This window comes from Sorex fumeus, unplaced genomic scaffold (genome assembly GCF_029834395.1).
Source record: "Sorex fumeus unplaced genomic scaffold, SorFum_2.1 ptg000019l, whole genome shotgun sequence".
NCBI lineage: Eukaryota > Metazoa > Chordata > Mammalia > Eulipotyphla > Soricidae > Sorex > Sorex fumeus.
Window position 1 is genome coordinate 38,265,240 of NW_026606076.1, and position 19,929 is coordinate 38,285,168.

A 19,929-nucleotide genomic window follows, 5' to 3' on the forward strand; every position below is an offset into this window, starting at 1 on the left:
AGTGCAGGTAAGTTTGGAGAAGAAGAGGGTCTGGGGTAGGTAGGGCGTTTGCCTTGCACGTGGCCAGCCAACTGGGTTCGATTCCCAGCATCCCATAGGGTCCCCCCCGAGCACCACCAGGAGTTAACTCCTGAGTGCATGAGCCAGGAGTAACCCCTGTGCATTGCCGGGTGTGACGCAAAAATAAAATTAAATTAAAAAGTTTGGAGAAGCAGATTCCTGCTAAAGGGTTAAACTTTTTTTTTTTTCCATTTATTTTGGGTTTTAGGGCCAGACTGGGCGGTGCTGTTAGGCACGTGTGGCCACCTGTCTCCCCGGGACAGTTCCCTAACGGGGCCCATTAGGTGCTTTCATGGGGGCGAGAGAGAATCGCTCTGACCCTGGGCAGCTTGCATGCATGTGCCAACCAAACAGGGATTAGCTCTGTCGCTCCTGAGCCATCAAGAACGACACACAGTCCCCTCTAGTTGCGGGTCACAGCGGTTGCTGGGATGGAAGAAAAATCACTCCAGCACGGGCAACCCCTCCCCCCCGCCACCTTGGGAAACGTTCTGGAAGATTCTGGAAGTTTCTGGAACGTTCTGGAAGGCGCCCGCGGAGGGCTTCGGTCTCGCTCGCGGGCGCCACACGGCGGGGTCCGAGGATCCCGACGGACTCGAGGAGGGCGCGGGGGCGGGGCTGGGGGCGCGGCCGGGCGGATCCCGCCCCCTCCCCCCGCAGCCGCGCACCCCGCCGCCCGCGGCAGCCGCCACCCGACGCGCGCCCGGCCCCTGGGAACCGCCCGCCGGAAGGGGCGGGCCCGGCGCCGGCGCGCGCGGCCATTGGCTGGCGCGGGGGGGCGGGGCGTGGGCGGCCCCGCCCCGTGGCGGCGGAGGCGGCGGCGGCGGCGGCGGTGAGCGCGGGCGGGCGCGCCGGGCGCGGGAGCTGCCGCCGTTGGGCCCCCGCGGCCTCCCCCCGAGCTCCGGACACCGTGCGGGGCGGGCCGGGCACCCGGTGAGCCCGGCGGGAGGTCGCCCCGCGCCGGCGCCGGGAGGCTGGGCCGGCGCTGAGGCGGTGGGGCCGGGCGGGGGGGAGGGGCGAACCCCGAAAGGAGGCTCACCCGGGGGCCGTGACCCGGCCCTGCCGCGTGGACCCCGTCCGTGCTGCGTGAGCCGCCCCCCGCCGCCGCCGGCGCCCCCTCCCGCGCACGGATCCTTCTGCTCTGCTCCCTGCACCCCGCTTGCTCGCCGAGCCCCCCTGCCGCTGCCTGGACCCCCTTTCTGGGCTGCTCTCCGCGCCTCTGGGCGCCCCGACTGCGCCCAGGACCCCCTCTGCTCACTGGCTCTCCAACTGCCGGACCCCTCCCTGCTAACCGAACCCCCCCTCCTCCAGTGCCTGACCCCCCCGCACCCCGCTTCTGCCCTCGCTTCCTCAAACCCTCCCCCCTTCAGCTCCCGGACGGACGGATGGACGGACGGACGGACCTCCCAGCCCTGCTCAGTGGGCGCCCCCCACCCCCATGCCTGGTCCCACCCTCTGCTTCCTGATCTGCACCCCCCCTTCGCCCGGCCGAACCTCTTTGGCCATTTCTACCCCCACCCCTCGATGTGCTGGAACCCCCCCCACCCCGCCGCTGCTGCAGTGAACCCCCGTCTTTGCCACGACCCCCCACCCCACCCCCTGTTTTGCCTCGGAGCCCACCGACTTCTTCTGGATGAGGTCACCGCCTCTGCAGCTGTCCCTGTCCTTTTCCGCCCCAGGCAAAACCAGAAGGGGCGGGAGTGGAGGGGGGGGGGAGAGGCCCTTCGCCCCTGGCTCTGCTAGGATCCGAGCCCAGAAACGCTTTAAGAATCCAACCCATCCTCACCCAGTGGAGGCCAATCGGCTGGGTCTTATTTATGGGGAGGGGAAAAAAAAAAAAAGCAAAGTAAAGAATGAATTCCCCCCTCCCCAGGAATCTGGCCAGGCCTGGGCTCAGTGTGTGTGGGGGGGAACCTCTCCCTAGGGGGGTTAGGGACCCGCTCTGACCGCCACCACCAGCCCTCCCTGCCCCTTCATTTGCAGGGCTCCTCGGCTGGCCTGTGAGACCTGGCCGGGCCGGATTGGCCCACAGCGCCTCGGTCACCATGGACGCCCAGTATGTCCTCTGCCAGTGGAGAAAGCGCCTATGGCCTGCCAAGGTGACAGGAAGACCCCCATCCCGGAAGTGCCCGGGGTTCCGAATGGCTTTTGGGTGACTGATGAAATCTATCAGGAGACCCCGAGTGTTTGCGGGGAAGTAGGCCTGTGTACCCTGGTGGTGAGGAGCTCAGGCCTGGGTGATGAACAAGTCGGGGCTGCTGGAAGTGGCTTTTTAAATTTTTTTCTCCCCTTCCTCCATGGGGCTGGGGAGACAGTGTTTCACCAGAGGCAGATGTCAAAAAAAAAAAAAAAGCCAAACCAGGGACCTGAGCAATAGTATAGCAGGGAGGGCGTTTGCCTTGCACATGGTGGACCCGGGTTCAATCCCTGGCATCCCATATGGTCCCCCAAGCACTGCCAGGAATGATTCCTGAGTGCAGAGCCAGGAGTAACCCCTGAGCACCATCAGGTGGGACCTTAAGCAAAATGACAGGTGATTGGCTCTCGGGGTGGGGTGGGCGAAGTTTGGCTAACGTGAATTTCTAGGGATCCAATATAGGAAGACTTGCCCGGTGCAGCACCCAGGCCTGGCCTGTCTCTGGCTGGTCCCTGAAGCCTCAGTTTTTTTTCCCTATGATGCCCTGAGGGGGAGTGTCCCCCACCTCCCCGGCCCCTGGGACCATGTTCCCACAGTTTGCAAGCTTTGTGTGAGTCCTGAAGTCCGAGTAACATAGATTCTTGTTTTTATTTATTTCTTTTTCTTTTTTTTTTTTTCTGAATGTAGGTCTTGGACAGACCTGAGACGTTCACCAAATCTCAGAGGAAAAAGGAATTTTTTCTCAATGTTGAAATCCTCTCCTTAGACAAACAGTTAAGTGTTGAGATGTGGATTTTGTTTTATGTTTTTTTTTTGTGTGTGTGTGCGTGGGGGGGGGTGTTAATATTTTTTTTTTGGGGGGGAGCAGCTTCTTCCTCTATGCTGTGGGATGGTTCCCTGATTCCTGGGGGTGCTCGGGAGGATCTTGCTGTGTGCCCCTGGATACCGTGTGTGCTCTGAGTCTGCCGTCAGCTCACCAAGATCTCTTGGTTCTTCCAGACAAATTTATCTTTTTCTTGAAAGGGATTTCTGATATGTGTGTTCCCACCAACAACAAAAAAAAAACCCATGAATAACGGAGCTCTCTGTGAAGGCTTGTTAACTGGAGTTTTCGCTGGAGCTTGAGATAATAAGCTTGAGTGTTGGGGGAATGATCATTTGGAAGTGGGTAAGCGCCAGACGCAGTGGGGTGATGGATGTGTGCGATCCCCAAAGTCCTTAGCACAGAAATGGGATCAATCCAAATATTTAGGGTTCACCTGGGGATGGTACCACCCCAGGATTTGTGTCCCCAGGGCTGGGGAGATAGCTCAGAAGACTGCAAAACCTCGAGTCTGCCCCATACCCCACTATGTATGGCCCTAAAAACCAAACCAAAAGCAAACCTATGAGCCGTAGTCCAGCGGGGAGGGCGCTGGCCTTGCATGTGGCTCCATCCCTGGCATCCCATTGGGTCCCCCGAGCCCCACCAGGAAGCCAACCCTGAGCACCTCCAGATGTGGGCACCCCCCCAAAAAAAATAAACGTGTGTCTTTGTTCCCGGAGACTTGGGTGACGGTGACGGGCTGTCACGTTGGAGGTTCCGCTCCTAAGAGGCAGACAAGGGGTCTCTGATCCCAGCCCACCCCCCCGCCCACCTAGGAAGGTTCCTGTCTATCCTCTGGGACCTCAGTTCTGCAGCTAATAAGGACCGAGTCCGGGTGGGGTCCCAGCCCTTCCCAGCTGCCGGCTAAGCCTTCTTAGACCCTTGCCCGCTGGTAGATCCCAGGGAGGTAACAAGGTAACTATGTGGGTGAGGGGGGGCACCCCCCTCCAACAGCCTTTCCAAGGCCAAACTTCAAATATTTTGATTTGGTTTTTGAGTCCCACCCGGCGGTGCTCAGGGCTGCCTCCTTTGCACTTTGTTTTGGGATCACTGCTGGCCGAGTTCGGAGGACCCTATTTGGGGGAACCCTTTGGGGTGCCCCTTACGGGGTGCTGGGGATCATTTTCCGGTCAGCTGTGGGCAAGGCAAGTGCCCTCCCTGCTGTCCTGGATCTCCAGTCTCCTGAATTAATTTTTTTTCTTTTTTTTCTTTTTGGGGTCACACCTGGCGATGCACAGGGGTTACCCCTGGCTCATGCACTCATAAGTATTGCCCTTGGTGGTGCTCAGGGGACCATATGGGATGCTGGGAATCGAACCTGTGTCGGCTGTGTTGGCTGCGTGCAAGGCAAACGCCCTACCCGCCGTGCTATTGCTCCAGCCCACTCAGGGATCATTTTTGTCCCCCACCCTATCAGCTGTAGGCCTTGCCGGCTGTACTAATGCCCTGAACATTGCATTTTCTTTCTTTTTTTTTTTTTTTGCCTTTAGGGTCACACCTGGCAATGCACAGGGGTTACTCCTGGCTCTGCACTCAGGAATCACCCCTGGCGGTGCTCAGGGGACCATCTGGGATGCTGGGATTGGAACCCGGGTGGGCCGTGTGCAAGGCAAACGCCCTACCCACTGTGCTGTTGCTCCAGCCCCATCCCTCTCTCTCTCTCTCTCTCTCTCTCTCTCTCTCACTCTCATGTTCTTTCTATCTCTATTTCTTTTTTTTTTTTTGGCCCTCACCTGGCAGTGCTCAGGGGTCACCCGTGGCTCTGCACTCAGGAATCACTCCTGGTGGTGCTCAGGGGGCCCTGTGGATAAACCCTGAGCACCGCCGGTTGTAACCCACTATTCCCCCAAAAAATAGTGGGGTGGGAGACCCTCCCCCCTCACAACCCCCTTCCTCTCCTCTTTGCCTCTCCCTGTAGACCCATGCCTTCTAGGCAAAATTGGGGGGTGCTTTTTGACATGAGATTGATTTTGTCCTCTGGTTTTTGTGTGACTGTTCCAAATTTGTGTATCATAATACTTATTTTAAAAATCATTCTCTTCTTGGGGCTGAAGCGACAGCACAGCGGGTAGGGCGTTTGCTTTGCACGCGGTCGACCCGGGTTCGATTCCCAGCATCCCATAGGGTCCCCCGAGCACTGCCAGGGGCAATTCCTGAGTGCAAAGCCAGGAGTAACCCCTGAGTATCACCGGGTGTGACCCAAAAAGCAAAAAAAAAATAATTAGTCTCTCCTTGCCTTAATCTTTTTTTTTTTTTTGCTTTTTTTTGGGGGGGTCACACCGGCGATGCACAGGAGTTACTCCTGGTTCCTGCACTCAGGAATTACTCCTGGCGGTTCTTGGGGGACCCTGTGGGATGCTGGGGATCGAACCCGGGTTGGCCACGTACCAGGCAAACGCCCTAACCCGCTGTGCTGTCGCTCCAGCCCAAAAAGGGTAGATGATGTGATTTTGAGAAGCACCGTGGGGGCTGGGGCGGGGGGGCTCACCTGGTACAACTCCAGCAGTGCGGGGGGGTTGGAAAATTGAATTGAATCCGGGGCCCGACTCGGCAGCTCCCCTTGGCCCTTTTGGGGTACGCGTCATGGTGGTGTCTGTTCCCCTCCCCAGACTTAAGGTGAAGAGCTCGGCGGTGCAGACCCTGAGCCGCTCTCGGATTGAAGACATCGCCTCGTCGCTGGGTGAGAGCAGAGACGGGGTGCGGGCCTGTGGGGGCCAGCTGGGGGCGTGGGGGGGCCCAGCCCACCTCCCCCTTTTCTCTTTGTTCACTGGCTCCGGGAGGGCAGGGGAAGGAGAAACTCAGCTGCTTCCTTTAGACTTTCTAGTTTTCCCCTCCTTCCTGGGGGAGGGGGTGCAGGGGGGTACTCTTGGGAGTCCCCCCAAGGCAGCGACAGGAGGACCCCCGGGGACCCCAACCCAAACGATTCCAGAGGCCCTTTGGAAACCCAGAGCTTGGATTCCGAGTGGAACTGGAGCTGGGGGACCCCCCCACCCCGAACCTTGCTCGATTTGGCCTTTGCCCCGTCCCAACCCCCACTCCCCCTGCTGTGGCCTTTTCTTTCTTGCCTCGGTGGGGGACGGGACAGCTTGGATGAGAGCTGGCCTGTGGGGGAGGCCCCGGGCAGGCCAGGGAGGGAGTGCGGCCAGCTCAGGGCGCCCGCCCGTGTCTCCCCTGCACGCAGCCTCGCCGGACGCCGTGCCCAGCTCGCCCGTGGAGGAACTGACCTACCGGCGCTCCCTGCGGGTGGCGCTGGACCTTTTGAACCCCAGCACTCCCAGTCCGCGAGAGGCAGGAGCTCCGGAGGAAGCCGGGACCCCCCTGGCCCCCGCAGCCGAAGCCACAGCTGCCGTCACTGCTGTCGTGCCGGGGGACGCAGCCGGGCCTGGTTCTGGCAAGCAGGACCCAGCGCAGCAGGACCCGCCGGGCTCAGCTCCTTGGGAAGAGGACCCCCAGCACCCCGCGGACCCCAGCAGGGAGCCCGAGAGCCCGGGGCCCCCCGGGGGAGACCATGGCGATGCTGGGGCCGGCCAGCCCCCCACGGACCATCCCGCTACCCCCCGCTCGCCTCCCAGAGCCCCGGACTGTGACTGCGAGTTGCCTTCAGGGGACCCTACAGGGCCCCTGGAACCCGGAGCTGGACCCCCCAAGCGACCGTGCTTGGACAGCAGCTGGGACCCTGAGCCGGCACTGTCTGCCGGGCAGGAGGTGAAAGCCGGCACCCCTCCACACAGCCCGCCGAGCCCCGGGCCCCCGACCTCCGAGAAGGTGGAGGGAGGTAAAGGCGCTGGTCTGGGGGGCGGTGGGGGGAGGGGCTGCACCCCAGACCTCTCTCAGCTCCCCCCGAGCAACCCCCCTCCCCAAAATAGACCCGGGGCCTCTGTGCTTGGTGGCTTTGGGGTTTCGGGTTTCTGTCTTTTTTGTTTGTTTGTTTGGGGGCCACATCCGGTGGTGCTTGGGACTGACTCCTGGCTCTGCACTCAGGATCACTCCTGGTGGTGCTCAGGGGACCCTCCGGGGCGCCGGGAAGGGGCCGCGTGCCAGGCCAGCGCCCTCCCTGCTGTCCCATCCATCCCTCTGGCCCCTGGCTTTATTGATTTATTTATATATTTTGCTGGGGCAGGGGAACGGGGCGGTGTGTAGTCTGGGTTGTCGCTGGTGCCATCGGGACCAGCTGTTCCCGCGGGCGCTGAGCAGGGCCACTCCCTCGGCTTACCTCGGGGTGACTCATGCATGCGTGCATGGAACCCTGTAGGTGTGTCGGCAGGAAGGGGCCTGCCGCAGTGCCCTCGCCCCCCGCCCCTCCTACCTCTGGCCGCGCCCCCTCAGCTGACCGGGCCTGTCCCTTGTTTCTGCATGACCAGCTGTGGTCAGCCGCTGATATGCCGGCACGGGGGAGGGGGCGGGGGCCTTGGGGACGGTGGTCACTGCCCCCCCCCAGCCTGTCTCCCGTCTCTGGCCCCCTCCCCGGGCCCCCAAGTTGTCCCCTGTCGTGGAGCGTGATGTCTGGGTTGGGATTGCCCGCAGGGGTGAGCCCAGGCGGCCCAGTGACCGGCCCCTGTGGTTCCCCCACTCGCTGCAGCTGCAGACTGGCCATCCTGCATGGAGTCCATGGAGCTGAGCTCAATCCAGTCTCTCCTGGAGGAAGAGGAGGACGACGAGGAGCCGCCCAGAATCCTTTTATATCACGGTAAGGGGGCGGGGGGGGTCCCGTGAGGGAACCCTCACAGGCAGAGGCTGTTCTGGGGGGGTGGGGGCCAGGACAGTGAAGCGTCCCAGAGGGGCTGCGGGTCTCCCCAGAGGATGCTCCCCGTGACCAGGTCCCCACACAGAGCTGCTGTAGGGGCGGGGGGCCCGGAGAGAACCGGGCTCCGACCTTCCTTGGCAGCTGTGTTGGTTTCGGGGGCCCCTCCAGTCCTTTGAGCCTCTTTGTTTGTTTTTTGGCCACACCCAGCGGTGCTCAGGGCTGACTCCTGGCTCTGTGCTCAGGGGACTCGTGGGACCCTGTGGGATGCCCGGGATGGGCTCGAACCCGGGTCGTGCAGGGCCATGCCCTCCCTGCTGTGCTGTCAGCTCTCACTCGGGCCTTTTTGTCCGGAAAAGCGGGTGTGCTTGAGCTCTCTGTCTCCACCCCCGCCCCCAAATCTCTCAGGAAGGGCAGCCCCTAGCCGTGGGGGCCCTGATTTGGGCCTCTGTGCAGGCAGCTGTTTCCCCACCTCTGCAGTGAAATAGGGAGAGACGCATTCAGAAAAACACAGTGGCCCAGGCAGGGAGGTGCTGGCCTTGCCGTCCCTGGCACTGCTTGGGGTCCCTCGAGCCCCACCAGGGCACGTACAGAGCCAGGTGTCACTCCCGGGCACCGTTGGGTACGGCTCCAAAATCACAACAAAAAGAGAAAAAGAGAGAATGACAGCATCTCTGGCGGGGAGAGAACGGAGGGGTCTCTGGAAGGCAACAGAAAAAAATCCCGCATGCAGCTGAGATGCAGGTGACTGCCGGGGTGGGGGACAGCGGCCGCCAGCGGGGGCACCGGGTGCTGGAAGGACTTGACGAGGGACCCGAGCTCTCATCAGTAAATGTAGAGGAAAGAGGAGGATTTGCTAAGGAGGGCCCGGTGGGGCCTGGGGGGAGGATGGTGGCGCCAGGGGTGGGGCTGGAATTGGCACATCGAACGCAGGAACCATGTTCCCATCAGCTTTGTTCCTTGGGTTTGTTTTGTACTGCTGCAGTCAGGGCTGAGTCCTGGCTCTGCGCTCAGGGATCACTCTTGGTGGTGCTCCGGGCACCCTATAGGATGCCGGGGGTCGAACCCGAATTGGCCTCCTGCAAGGCAAGCGCCCTCCCCACTGGACTCTCTAACCTTGTTCTCCACTTGTAAACTTAGGTGCTGAGATTTTGTTTTAAAAAATTAAATTCAGGGTCTGGAGCGATAACACAGCGGTAGGGCGTTTGCCTTGCACGCAGCCAACCTGGGTTCAGTTCCCAGCATCCCATATGATCCGCTGAGCACCACCAGGAGTAACACCTGTACGTTGCCGGGTGTGATCCAAAAAGCAAAAAAAAAAAAAAAAAAAAGAAGAATTTTAAGGACCGGAGTGATACTACAGGAGTAAAGCGCTTGCCTTGCACATGGCCGACCTGGGTTTGATCCCCAGGATTCCATAGGGTCCCCCAAGCATCACCAGGAGTGATTCCTGAGTGCAGAGCCAGGAGTGACCCCTGAGCATCGCTGGGTGGATTTATTTATTTATATATTTATTTTGCGGCATGGACAAAGAAAGCTCAAAGGACCGGAGTGATGCTTGCTTTGTGGCAGCTGGGTTCAAGCCCGACAACCTCTGGCCTCCTGAATACCACTGGGTTGACCCCCCGACCATGGAGCAAGCTGTTTTCCCCACCCACCACTGGGGTGGCATTAAACCACAATTTGGGGAAGCGATAGTCCGGTGGGGAGGGCCTTGGCCTTGCACACGGCCAGCCCAGGTTCGATCGCCAGCACCCCGTTGGGTTCCCCAAGCCTCGCCAGGAGTGGTCCCTGAGCATAGAGCCAGGAGTGAGCCCTGAGCACTGCCAGGTGTGGTTCAGAAAACAAAACGAAAATGGGGGGCTGGGGATGTAGCTCAGAGGGTGATCCCCAGCCCTGCCTGTTGTTCTTGGATAATAGAGACGCCTCAGGTATCAGAGTTCCCCCAACTGTTTCCCTGTGGGTGACCCCCCATGCGGTCGCAGTCCCAAATCCCACATCTGGCCCCCGTGGCCCTCGGTGTGGGGCTGGGATCCTGGCTTGGGGGTGCCCGCAGCCCCCCGCAGCACAAGAGTCATAAATCCCGCAGGGGCAGGGTTCTGGGGGCCGGGGCTTCGCACACCTCATCTCTGTCTGTCCCTGGTTCTCTGTCCTCCCACCCTTCCTCGTTCTAGAACCCCGCTCGTTTGAGGTTGGAATGCTGGTCTGGCTCAAGTACCAAAAATACCCCTTTTGGCCGGCAGTGGTAAGAGCGCGCCCCATCTGGGGGTGGGGGTGAGGGTCAGCAGGGTCCCGCAGGGCCTCGCAGGGCCTCGCGCCCCCTCCATCCTGCTCAGGTGGTGGGGACCCCATCCCATAAAGCTGGGTGTTTCTGCTTCTCCCCCTGGAAACGGCTCGCATTGCCGCACCCCTGCGCGGCCCATTGTCACTTTTATTATCCAGGGAGGGGTCTTTGTTGATTTTGGGGGGGATGTCCTTGTTTGGGGGGGCCTCTCTGGATGATTCCCCGGGAAGGCTACTCCTGGTGCTTGGGGTTGCTCCTGGCATGGGGGGGCAGAGGTGTTGGGGATCCACCCTGGGGCTCCCCTGTGCTCTGAGCACCTTCGGGAGCATGTGTGGTGCTTTTGTTGTCTGCTATCTTGGGGGTACATGGCCAGAAACCCCCCGGAGCAGAGCTGGGGGGGTCAATGTCCCCCTGGCTGCAGTGAGCGCCCCATGACAGTGTCCGAGTTTCGCGGGGAGGAGGCCTGGCCGCCACAGAGACTGACCCCCCCCCCCCCGTTCTGTGCGAGGCCAGACGTGTTAAAGGTGGGAGCAGTGTCATTTTGGGGTGTGCCTCCTGCACCCACGCCTGGACTCCTTCCCCTCCAGCCCAGACACACTGGCTCCAGAGCAGGGGCCCTCACCCCCAGCCCACCCCCCAACAGCTGCGCAGGGCCTTGTCCTTTGTCTGTGTCCTGTGGGACAACAAGCCGTGCTTTTGTTTTGGGGGCCACACCTGACAGTGCTCAAGGGTTATTCCTGGTGGGGCTCAGGGAACCCTGTGGGGGGCCAGGGATCGAGCCCAGGTTTGAACCCCCACGCGTGGCCCCAACACGAGGGTCTTGACCAAGCGCCACCCACCACTTCCTTTCTGACTTGGCTTTCGGGGGGCCGCCCGCAGGTCAAAAGCATCCGGCGCAGAGACCGGAAGGCCAGCGTGCTCTTCATCGAGGGGGACATGGACCCCAAGGGCCGAGGGTAGGGACCCGTGGCGCAGTTCAAGGGTGGGATGCGGGGGGCGGGGAGGGGAGGGCTGAGACCCAGCTGTGGCGGGCAGCAGCCCCCCTCGTCTCCTGAGCTTCCCCCCGGGCCTGTGTGAGTCCTGGGGTGCACCGTGCGGCCCCTCCCCTCCCTCGGGCGGGCGTTCTCTGTCCGCGGGCGCTGCGTGTTCAGGCCGCTGCCCTCTGCCCTCAGCATCGCTGTGTCCCTGCGGAGGCTGAAGCACTTTGACTGCAAGGAGAAGCAGGCCCTGCTGGTAAGTGGGGGCGCTGCCCGCTCCCCAGGGCAGGGGGGAAACGGCCGTGGGCATGCGGGGTGGCGGGATGGGTCACGTGGGACTCGGGCTGGCCAGTGGCAGTCCCTCGCCATCCCCATCATATCCCCCTTGTGGGGGGATGGGCCGGGCGGCCGCTCAGCTCACGGGGCCCAGCGCAGGCTTTGCAGAGCTTGGAGTGGGCCCCCCCACACCCCAAGACTGAGTGGGTGCGGGGCTAGAGGAATGGGACAGCAGGGAGGGCACTGGCCTTGCATGCGGCTGACCCGGGTTTGGTGCCCGGCACCCCATTAGAGTCCCCCGAGCCCCGCCAGGAGGGATCCCTGAGTGCAGAGCCAGGAGTCAGCCCTGAGCACTGCCGGGTGTGGCCCCCAAACCAAAAAAAAAAAACACAGAAAAACAAGGACCGGGTAGGGTAGGTGGGGTCCCGCAGACACCCCCCAACCCCACCCTGCTTGGGGCATTAGGGCTCGCTGGGCTTTGGGTCACGGGTGAGGGCCGGGGGGATGGTTTGGGGGAAGCTACCCCACACCAGGTTGGTGCTCCGCTCTGGGGGGATGCTGGGGGCGACCGTGACCACGTGGCACCCCAGCCTTGGGGAAGCACTGACTGAGAGGGGCATGTGGGGTGGCGTGTGTGTTTGGGAACCAGGGCAGGAGGCTGCTGTGATCCCTGGCTGGAGGGTGCCCAGGGTCAGCGCCTGCCCCCTGGGGGGCCCAGAGCAGTGGGCGCACGCCTTTCTGGGGGTGCCTCCTGGGGTCCTGCCTTCCCTGCACGTGACTTGTGAGTGCTGGGACATGGGTGTCAGGCCTCACCGGCACCCTGGGACTCGGCCTGTATTGGGGGGCGCTTCTGTTCCCCGCATTCTGGGCCTCCTCCCTTTGGAGATTTTTTTTTTAAATCACACCCAGAGGTGCTCGGGGCCCTGTGGTGCCAGTGCCGGGGCCCAGGCGGGCATCCCCTCCCCCAGCAGAGCCCGAGCTCCAGCCCAGCGCCGCACTCGGGGGCCACAGATGCGGGAGGTGCTCCGGGGCCCCGCTGAGGCTGCTGTCTGCCCCCCTAGACCGAGGCCAAGGAGGAATTCGAGCAGGCCATTGGCTGGTGCGTGTCCCTCATCACCGACTACAGGGTCCGCCTGGGTATGTGCGGGGGGAGGGGCGGCTCAGGGCGGGGACTGGGTAGGGGGTTGGGGGGCTCGGGTCCTACATGCAGGATAGTGGAGGGTGGCTGAGCATTTCCTTCCGGCCAGAGTCGCCTCCTCCTCCCATTCTGTCTGTCCGTCCCGTCTGTCTGTCCCAGCTGCCTGCCTGTAAGAGACCTTTAGATCAGTGTCTCCCGCACTCAGTGCTTAAACAATCCAGGGTCGGCAGGTGTGATTCCGGGGTGCGATTTGGGGCTCCTTCCTGCTTGTCCGCTTAAGAATGCCCTGGATGGACGTGCAGAGTCACGAGGGGGTGGGGGGCTGAGTGACGGGGGTAGGGCCTGAGTAACGAGGTGGGTCTGTGGGGGGGGGCTGAGTGATAGGTGGGGACCTGAGCAACGGGTGGTGGGGCTGGGCGACACGTAGGGGTCCTGAGTGACGGGTGGGGCGCTGAGTGGGCTCCCTGCAGGCCCGGCGGCTCGCTCCTGAGGGCCAACTCCTGCCTGGGGTTCTCCCAGGACCCCTCCTGCTGACCTCTGCTCCCCTTGGGTGGGGGCCGGTGAGGGCATCCCCATCCGTGTGGGACTGCGACGCCCACCTTGGCCGAGCCCGACTTCTCCCCTCCCCACAGGCTGCGGCTCTTTCTCCGGCTCCTTCCTGGAGTACTACGCTGCTGACATCAGTAAGTGGCTGCACCCTTGGTGGAGGGGCAGGGGGCTCCCCATCCCTAGGAAGCGGTGGGCTCCTGGCCCGGCCAGTCTTTGGGTTCTGCCGGTGGCCAGCTCACAGCAGCTCCCCGCGCTCCTGGCTGGGCCACATCCTTGACTCCGCAAGCCCCACGGGTCTGGGGGTTCTGCGGCGCCCCTGTCCTCCGTGCCCAAGAACTGCGGACTGGAAGCCGGCAGGCCCGGGGAGAGGGACCCTTGCGAGGAAGAGGGTCTCCCCGGGACCCGGGTGCCCCCTCCCACACGCGGCGTCCCGTCCCTCCGCGCAGGCTACCCGGTGCGCAAGTCCATCCAGCGGGACGTCCTGGGGACCCGCTTCCCGCCGCTGAGCGCGGGGGCCCCCGAGGCGCCGGCCGAGGGGAGCCCGTGGGGCCGGCGGCCCCCGTGCCGGAAGGTGCTCCCCGACCGCTCCCGCGCCGCGCGCGACCGCGCCAACCAGAAGCTGGTGGAGTACATCGTGAAGGCGCGGGGCGCCGAGGGCCACCTGCGCGACATCCTCAGGAACCGCAAGCAGTCGCGGTGGCTCAAGACCTTCCTGAGCTCGGCGCAGTGCGTGACGTGCGTGGAGACGTACTTGGAGGACGAGGCCCAGCTGGACCTGGTGGTGAAGTACCTGCAGGGCGTGTGCCGCGACGCGGGCCCGGGGCTGCTGGCGCGCATCAACGGGGACCGGATCCGCTTCATCCTGGACGTGCTGCTGCCGGAGGTGCTGGGGGCGGGGCCTGTGATCCGGGGCGGGGCCAGGGCGCCGGGGCGGGACTTAAGGAGGGGCTGGAGGGGGGCTGGGGCGGGGTGGAGCGTGGGGGGGGGTAACAACCAAGGGGGCGTGCGTGCTCCTCTGCCACTGGCCACAACGGGTGGGGGTCACAGCTCAGTCCTTTGTCTTCTTTCATTCTGGGAACACAGCCAACAGTGCTTAGGGCTTACTCCTGGCGCTGAGCTGGGTGATCACTCCTGATAGGGGGTTCAGGGCCCTTCACGGGGTGCCAGGGGTCAAACCCAGGGTAGCCGTGTGCGAGGCAAGCGCCTGCCCACTTCCTCTGTCTCTCTGGCCTTCCCCAAAACATATAATCTATGTAACATTTTGGGTTTCCACGCTGTACCTGGAAGTGCTCAGGGCTTACTCCTGGCTCTTCACTCAGTAAGTGCATCCTGGCAGGGGTCCGGGACCAGATGGGGTCAAACCCAGGTCGGCCGCGTGCAAGGCAAATACCCTCCCCACTATACCTGCTCCTCTATTTGTTAATATGATAAACCTGCTGCCCACGACATATGTGTGCAAGAGTTTGTGTGTGCGCACATGTGGGTGTACATGTGTGTGCATCTTCCTGCTCGGTAACACCCAAACCTCGATACCACCAGAATTGGGGTACAGGGGGGTTGTCTCCGAACCCCAGACTGTTGCTCAGTACTGTGCTTCCTCCAGGCGGTCATCTGTGCCATCTCTGCCGTGGACGCTGTGGACTACAAGACAGCTGAGGAGAAGTACATCAAGGGACCCTCACTCGGATATCGGTAGGCCTCGGCCCCCCACCTCCCCCGCGCAGCTGACAGGGCTCGCCTGACCCTGTCTCTCACCCCCTTCCTTGTGGAGAGCCCCCGGGAACTCCTCCTGAGCCGTGACACCCCAGCTGGGCTCCCCGCGGCCTTGCCGAGTTTCCAGAGTGGAGCGTGGGGTTGGGACAGACAGACAGTGACACAGACGCCTAGGCCCCAGCCTGCTAGCAGCCGAGTCCCAGGACACGGGGTGATCAAGACGTCTCAGGTCTGGCAGCCCAAGCCCAAGCCCCTAATCCCAGTGCTGGGCAGGTTGCCAGGACCCGTGGCGGGAGCGGGCGACAGTGACATGATGAAGACTCATTCAGGTGGGGGTCTGGGCCTGGCAGGCTCAGCTGGGCATGCTGCCAAGGCCCCTGCCCAGGTTCACGCCAGGAGGGCGCAGGGGCCCCTTGAGGCACTGACGGGGCAGAATTTTCTGGACCCGAAGCGCTTGTCTCCAACAAGGAGTTTGTTATCAACACAGCTGCTGCTGCTGCTTATTTTTTTTTTTATTTTGACTTTTTGGGTCATACCTGGCCATGCTCAGGGCTTACTCCTGGCTCTGCATTCAGGAATCACTCCTGGTGGTGCTGGGGGGGGGGCGCTATTGGATGCTGGGGATCGAACCCTGGTTGGCTGAGTGCAAGGCAAGTGCCCTCCTTGCTGTACTGCCGCTCGGGTCCCCATCAACACTTCTTTTTTCTCTTTATTTTCTTGTCATTTGGGCCACACCCAGCTGCACTCCGGTCTTTTTTCCTGGCTTTGCAGTCAGGGATCACTCTGGCGGGGATCGGGGGACCTTACGCGGTGCCTGGGATTGAACCCAGGTCTGCTGCGTACGAGGCAAGTGCCTTGCCCGCTCTCTGGTCGTTGAAGGAGTCTCGGGAATACAGGAACCCCAGTGCGTGCAGTGCGTGACCCTCCCCACCAGCATCTTCGGAATGTTCTGCGAAATAGCCCAGCAGGCAGGGCACTCGCCTTGCCACCTGGGTTTGATCCTGGCACCCCACAGAGTCTCCTAAACCCTGCCAGGAGTGATCCCTGAGTGCAGAGCCAGGACTGAGCCCTGAGCAGCGCTGGGGGTGGCCCCCGAACAGAAGGAAACAAAAACAAGGTTCTCCCGCGGCCCCGTGGGAACTCTGTCTCCAGGAAACAGCGCAAATCGTTCGCTGGCCCCCTCCCCCCCCTCCGCCCCCCTCCCCCGTGTGCCTGGACCCCTCAGCAAAGCCTCTTTCCCTCTTTGTCTTTGGCAGGGAAAGAGAGATCTTTGACAACCAGCTTCTGGAAGAAAGGAGCCGCCGAGGCTGCTGAGGGCCCAGGCTGGGGGTGTGGGCTTGGGCCATCAGCTCCGCCCACGCCCTGCAGCGCCCCCTCCTGACCACCCTGACCACCGTCTCCCCCACCCCCACCCTCAGGCTCGCTCCCCTCACCGGCGGGCCTCAGCTGCAGATGCAGATCCTGGGGGCTCCCCGTGGCAGGTGGCACCCCTCGGGTTCTCTGTTTTCCAGCACCATCTGCCGCTGCCCCGGGATTTCCTTTCTGGAAGGCTCTGAAGAGCCTGTGTGTTCTGGGGCAAAGTCTTGACAATCCGCAGTCCGCCGGGACACTCACAGCTCCGGGAATGTCAGGGAACATCCCAGAAGCCGACCCCCCCAACCCCTGCACCCCACCCTCTCTTGCCTCCTGCCGTGGCACTCGGGGGTGCCACCTGATGTGTTGGAACCCCAGTACCTCGGATCACCCGCCACCCCATTCCCGTGACACCAGGACTGAGCCGTGAGCAGCGCTGGGGGTGGCCCCCGAACAGGACTGTAACCGCCGGATACAGGCGTCTGTTTACCCTGGAGTGAGCGGGGCATGGGCCTGTCGAGACCCCCTCCTCCCTGCCCGGGAGATCCTGATGGACACCCCACCCGAGCTCGTGGATTGTTGATTCTAGCTCATGGGGGTCGGGGGCTCTATCTTCCTGGGCGCGTCTCAGGCCTGCCCCCCAGAACCCTCCCAGTGGCCTTGACTCAGATCTGAAAGCAGGCGGGTCCACCTGGCAGGGCCACCCCAGTGCCTGGTGATTGGGGCGGGGCTGGTGACACCAGCAGGGGCAGGGGGACCCAGCACCACCGTGTGCGCCTGGGGAGCCCCTTGCTGTGTGCCTGGGACTGCACGGTTAAGTATTTTTTTATGCTGTTTTCTTTGCTGCCCTGCCTGTGGTTTTTGGCTTTGACGTCGGAAGGACTGTTCTTAAGGAATAAATATTGTTTCGGATTCCGGTTTAACTTTCTCACCCACCTGCCACCCCTTCTATCCTCCCAGATTACCCCTTTGGGGTGCACTGCGGGGCTGGGGGGGGCTGTTGATGCCCCACTGGCTGCTGGACAGTCGATTAGGAAGATGCCCTTTTGGCCTAGATGACCTGCCAGATGGGGAATGTTCTAGAAGATCCTGCAAAGGCCGAAGCCGGCATAGAAGCTACTTTCAGAACCATAAGAAATGTCCCCCCTCCTCAGCACCCCTGGAGCAGCAGGGGCACCTGCGGAACCAGGCCTCCCCCCAACACCCAGCGCGGCTGACCTTGGGCGTGGTCTCACCCCTGGGCCGTTCACAGTGCGGGGTGCAGGCCGTGTCCCCCACCTATGCACTGGAGACTGAAGACCACCCCCCAACGCCCACCGTCAGTTTAGAAACACCGTCTGCGCCGCGTGGGGCTTTGTCGTCCAGTGTAGCACCCCTCCACTTCCCCCCTCCTCTCTAACATCCTTCAGCCCCCAAACTGAAGTGGGGTCCAGGCCAGGGAGCAGGAGGAGGAGCGGGGGGGGAGGGGAGAGGGAGGAGGAAAGTGGGGGTCCAGGGCTTCCCACCCACACCTCTTGTCACCCACACCTTTGCCTCCGTCTTTCCTGGAGAGCTCTGGGTTCTGACCCGCCGATGCCTGGCGGTTCCTCCTGGCTCATGCACTCAGGAATTACCCCTGGCCAGGGGACCATACGGGATGCTGGGAATCGAACCCGGTCGGCTGTATGCAAGGCATGCGCCCTACCCGCTGTGCTATTGCTCCAGCCCCTGGTTTTGTGTTTTTGGGGGGACACACCTCAGAGCTTACCCCTGGCTCTGTTCCGGGGATCACTCCTGCAGTCTCGGGAACCCTGTGGGATGCCATCATCGAACCCGGGTTGACCCTCCTGCTCCCCCCACCCCAAGCTTTCCTCCTCCCTTGCCCCTCCCCCCAGTCTCTGCTCCTCCTCCTGCTCCTGGGCCTGGACCCCACTTCCTATCAGCCCCTCCTCCTCTTCTTCACCCCCCTCCACTCCCCTTTGACTCCTTCCTTGCCCTCAGGCACCCCCATTCCGCTACTCACCCATCTCCAGAAATGGGCCCCCTATTTCTCTGCACACCCCAGGTTCCTAATCAGTTTTTGCCCCCCTCTTCTAAGCGTATTTGCTTTTCCTGGGGGCTCTTGGGGACTCTCAGGCAGTTGCCATCAGACAATAAGCTTGTCTGTGTGTGTTAATCAGGGGTCATCCCCTCAGGGACATTAGGGGCCGGGGGGGGGGGGGGAACTGCAGCACAGCTTGGATGTCAATCACGGTTCAACTGCTGGCTGATGTGGGGTGAAGCTGGAGGCTATGTAAACGCTTTCTATGCAGCAAACACTCAAGTACAGACTATTAACATGAAGTCACAAACCCAGGACGGTCCATTTCAGACTGCGGTGGGATATGTTGGCACAGCTTTGGGGGGCTTGTTGTGGGGGGCCAGGGCAGGGGGGACTCAGCCTGTACCTACCCAGCCTCTGGGTCCCTGGGGTAGCTAGCTGGCATGCACCTGGCAGGCCAGTCTACGAATTGCTCCACTCACCTGGGCTTGTAAAGCCTGAGTTTCTCCAATACACAAAAAAGGGTATCAAGGGGCTGGAGCGATAGCACAGCGGGTAGGGCGTTTGCCTTGCATGCGGCCGACCCGGGTTCGATTTCCAGCATCTCTTGTGGTCCCTCGAGCACCACCAGGAGTAATTCCTGAGTGCAGAGCCAGGAGGAACCCCTGAGCATCACGGGGTGTGACGGTGTGATGGAAAAAAAAAAAGGTATCAAGCAGGGATGTCAAAGTTAAACTTTAACCATTATTTTCATTTGGGTGTTCAATTCTTAGCAAGTTTCCACCTTAATCCTTTAAAAAATAAAATTATGGGCATATGTTTAAAAACCTTGGGGCCAGAGAGATAATACAGGGGTGAGGGCTGTTGATTTTCAGTCAGCCAATCCTGCTTTAATCCCCCACCACTGCGTAGGGTCCCCCAAACCACTCCAGGAGAGATCCCTGAGCACAGGTGACCAGGAGTAGGCTCTGAGCAACGCTGAGTGGGACCCCCGGAAAACAACCCAGCATAACTCTCCTCTTTCAGGACATGTGCTGAGCACAGTTGGAAAAGGCATGCATGGAATGGGTTTTTAAATAATTGGCCAAGGGAGAGGGCGACAGCTGTGTAGAGATGATGATGACAGGCCACTGGGACTCTGTTTATTCATCACAGGAAGGACACTTAGATTTTATTTTCGAGCATGCTGAGACCTTACAATAATAGATAAAATTTATTTTGATGAAATAAGATAGTTCTTCTTGAAACTTGTTTAAAAAGATTAAAGGCGAGAGAAACAGTGACAGAACACAAGCTTTTCCAGAGTGGAAACAAGCAAACAGGGTACGTGTTCAAAGGATATTGAAGAAAGCCCTTAAAATGCGTTTCTGGGGTAATCCCAGCACCCTCCGAGATTATAATAAATTCCATTTACACTTATAGGGAGGAAAAGTCCCCAAACCAAAACACCTGCCGAAACCCGGGATCGAACCAGGGACCTTTAGATCTTCAGTCTAACGCTCTCCCAACTGAGCTATTTCGGCGACGGTATCGAGCCTGCTCACGCCGTAACTCCGCCCCGAGTCGCGCCCTTCGTGCGCCGGCGCAGTGGCCTCGGCGCGAGCGGGCCGCGCATGCCTCGTAGGGAGACGCGGTCGGGCACTCGGCAGCGTTGTCTCTGTGGCGCAATCGGTTAGCGCGTTCGGCTGTTAACCGAAAGGTTGGTGGTTCGAGCCCACCCAGGGACGCGCGCCTAGTTTTTGCTTCCGGGCGGGAAGGAAAGGTCGGGTGACTCTCCCTGCTTTTGGCGGGACCCATCTCCCTCCTCCTCTTTCCC

The 19,929-nt window shown here is 61.4% G+C and overlaps 2 protein-coding genes and 2 non-coding genes across 4 annotated transcripts in view; 2 read left to right on the forward strand and 2 right to left on the reverse strand.

Annotated features, from left to right (window-relative positions):
• LOC130022085 (cytochrome b-c1 complex subunit 10) overlaps positions 1-19,929 on the reverse strand; it is a 320,448-nt gene that overhangs the window by 120,810 nt on the left and 179,709 nt on the right. The gene's annotated exons all lie outside the window — the stretch shown is intronic.
• On the forward strand, positions 868-17,008 carry PWWP3A (PWWP domain containing 3A, DNA repair factor). The gene is made up of 14 exons (XM_056112988.1): positions 868-993; positions 2,044-2,159; positions 2,885-2,970; positions 5,672-5,742; positions 6,244-6,837; positions 7,642-7,749; positions 9,978-10,048; positions 10,967-11,043; positions 11,260-11,320; positions 12,402-12,477; positions 13,111-13,161; positions 13,474-13,910; positions 14,631-14,719; positions 15,997-17,008. Exons 2-14 carry the CDS (start codon positions 2,106-2,108, stop codon positions 16,052-16,054), a joined length of 1,833 nt encoding a protein of 610 aa, XP_055968963.1. The 5' UTR covers positions 868-993; positions 2,044-2,105; the 3' UTR covers positions 16,055-17,008.
• TRNAF-GAA (transfer RNA phenylalanine (anticodon GAA)) lies at positions 19,564-19,636 on the reverse strand. Its single transcript has one exon. It is a non-coding gene; the product is annotated as a tRNA-Phe (tRNA).
• On the forward strand, positions 19,767-19,840 carry TRNAN-GUU (transfer RNA asparagine (anticodon GUU)). Its single transcript has one exon. It is a non-coding gene; the product is annotated as a tRNA-Asn (tRNA).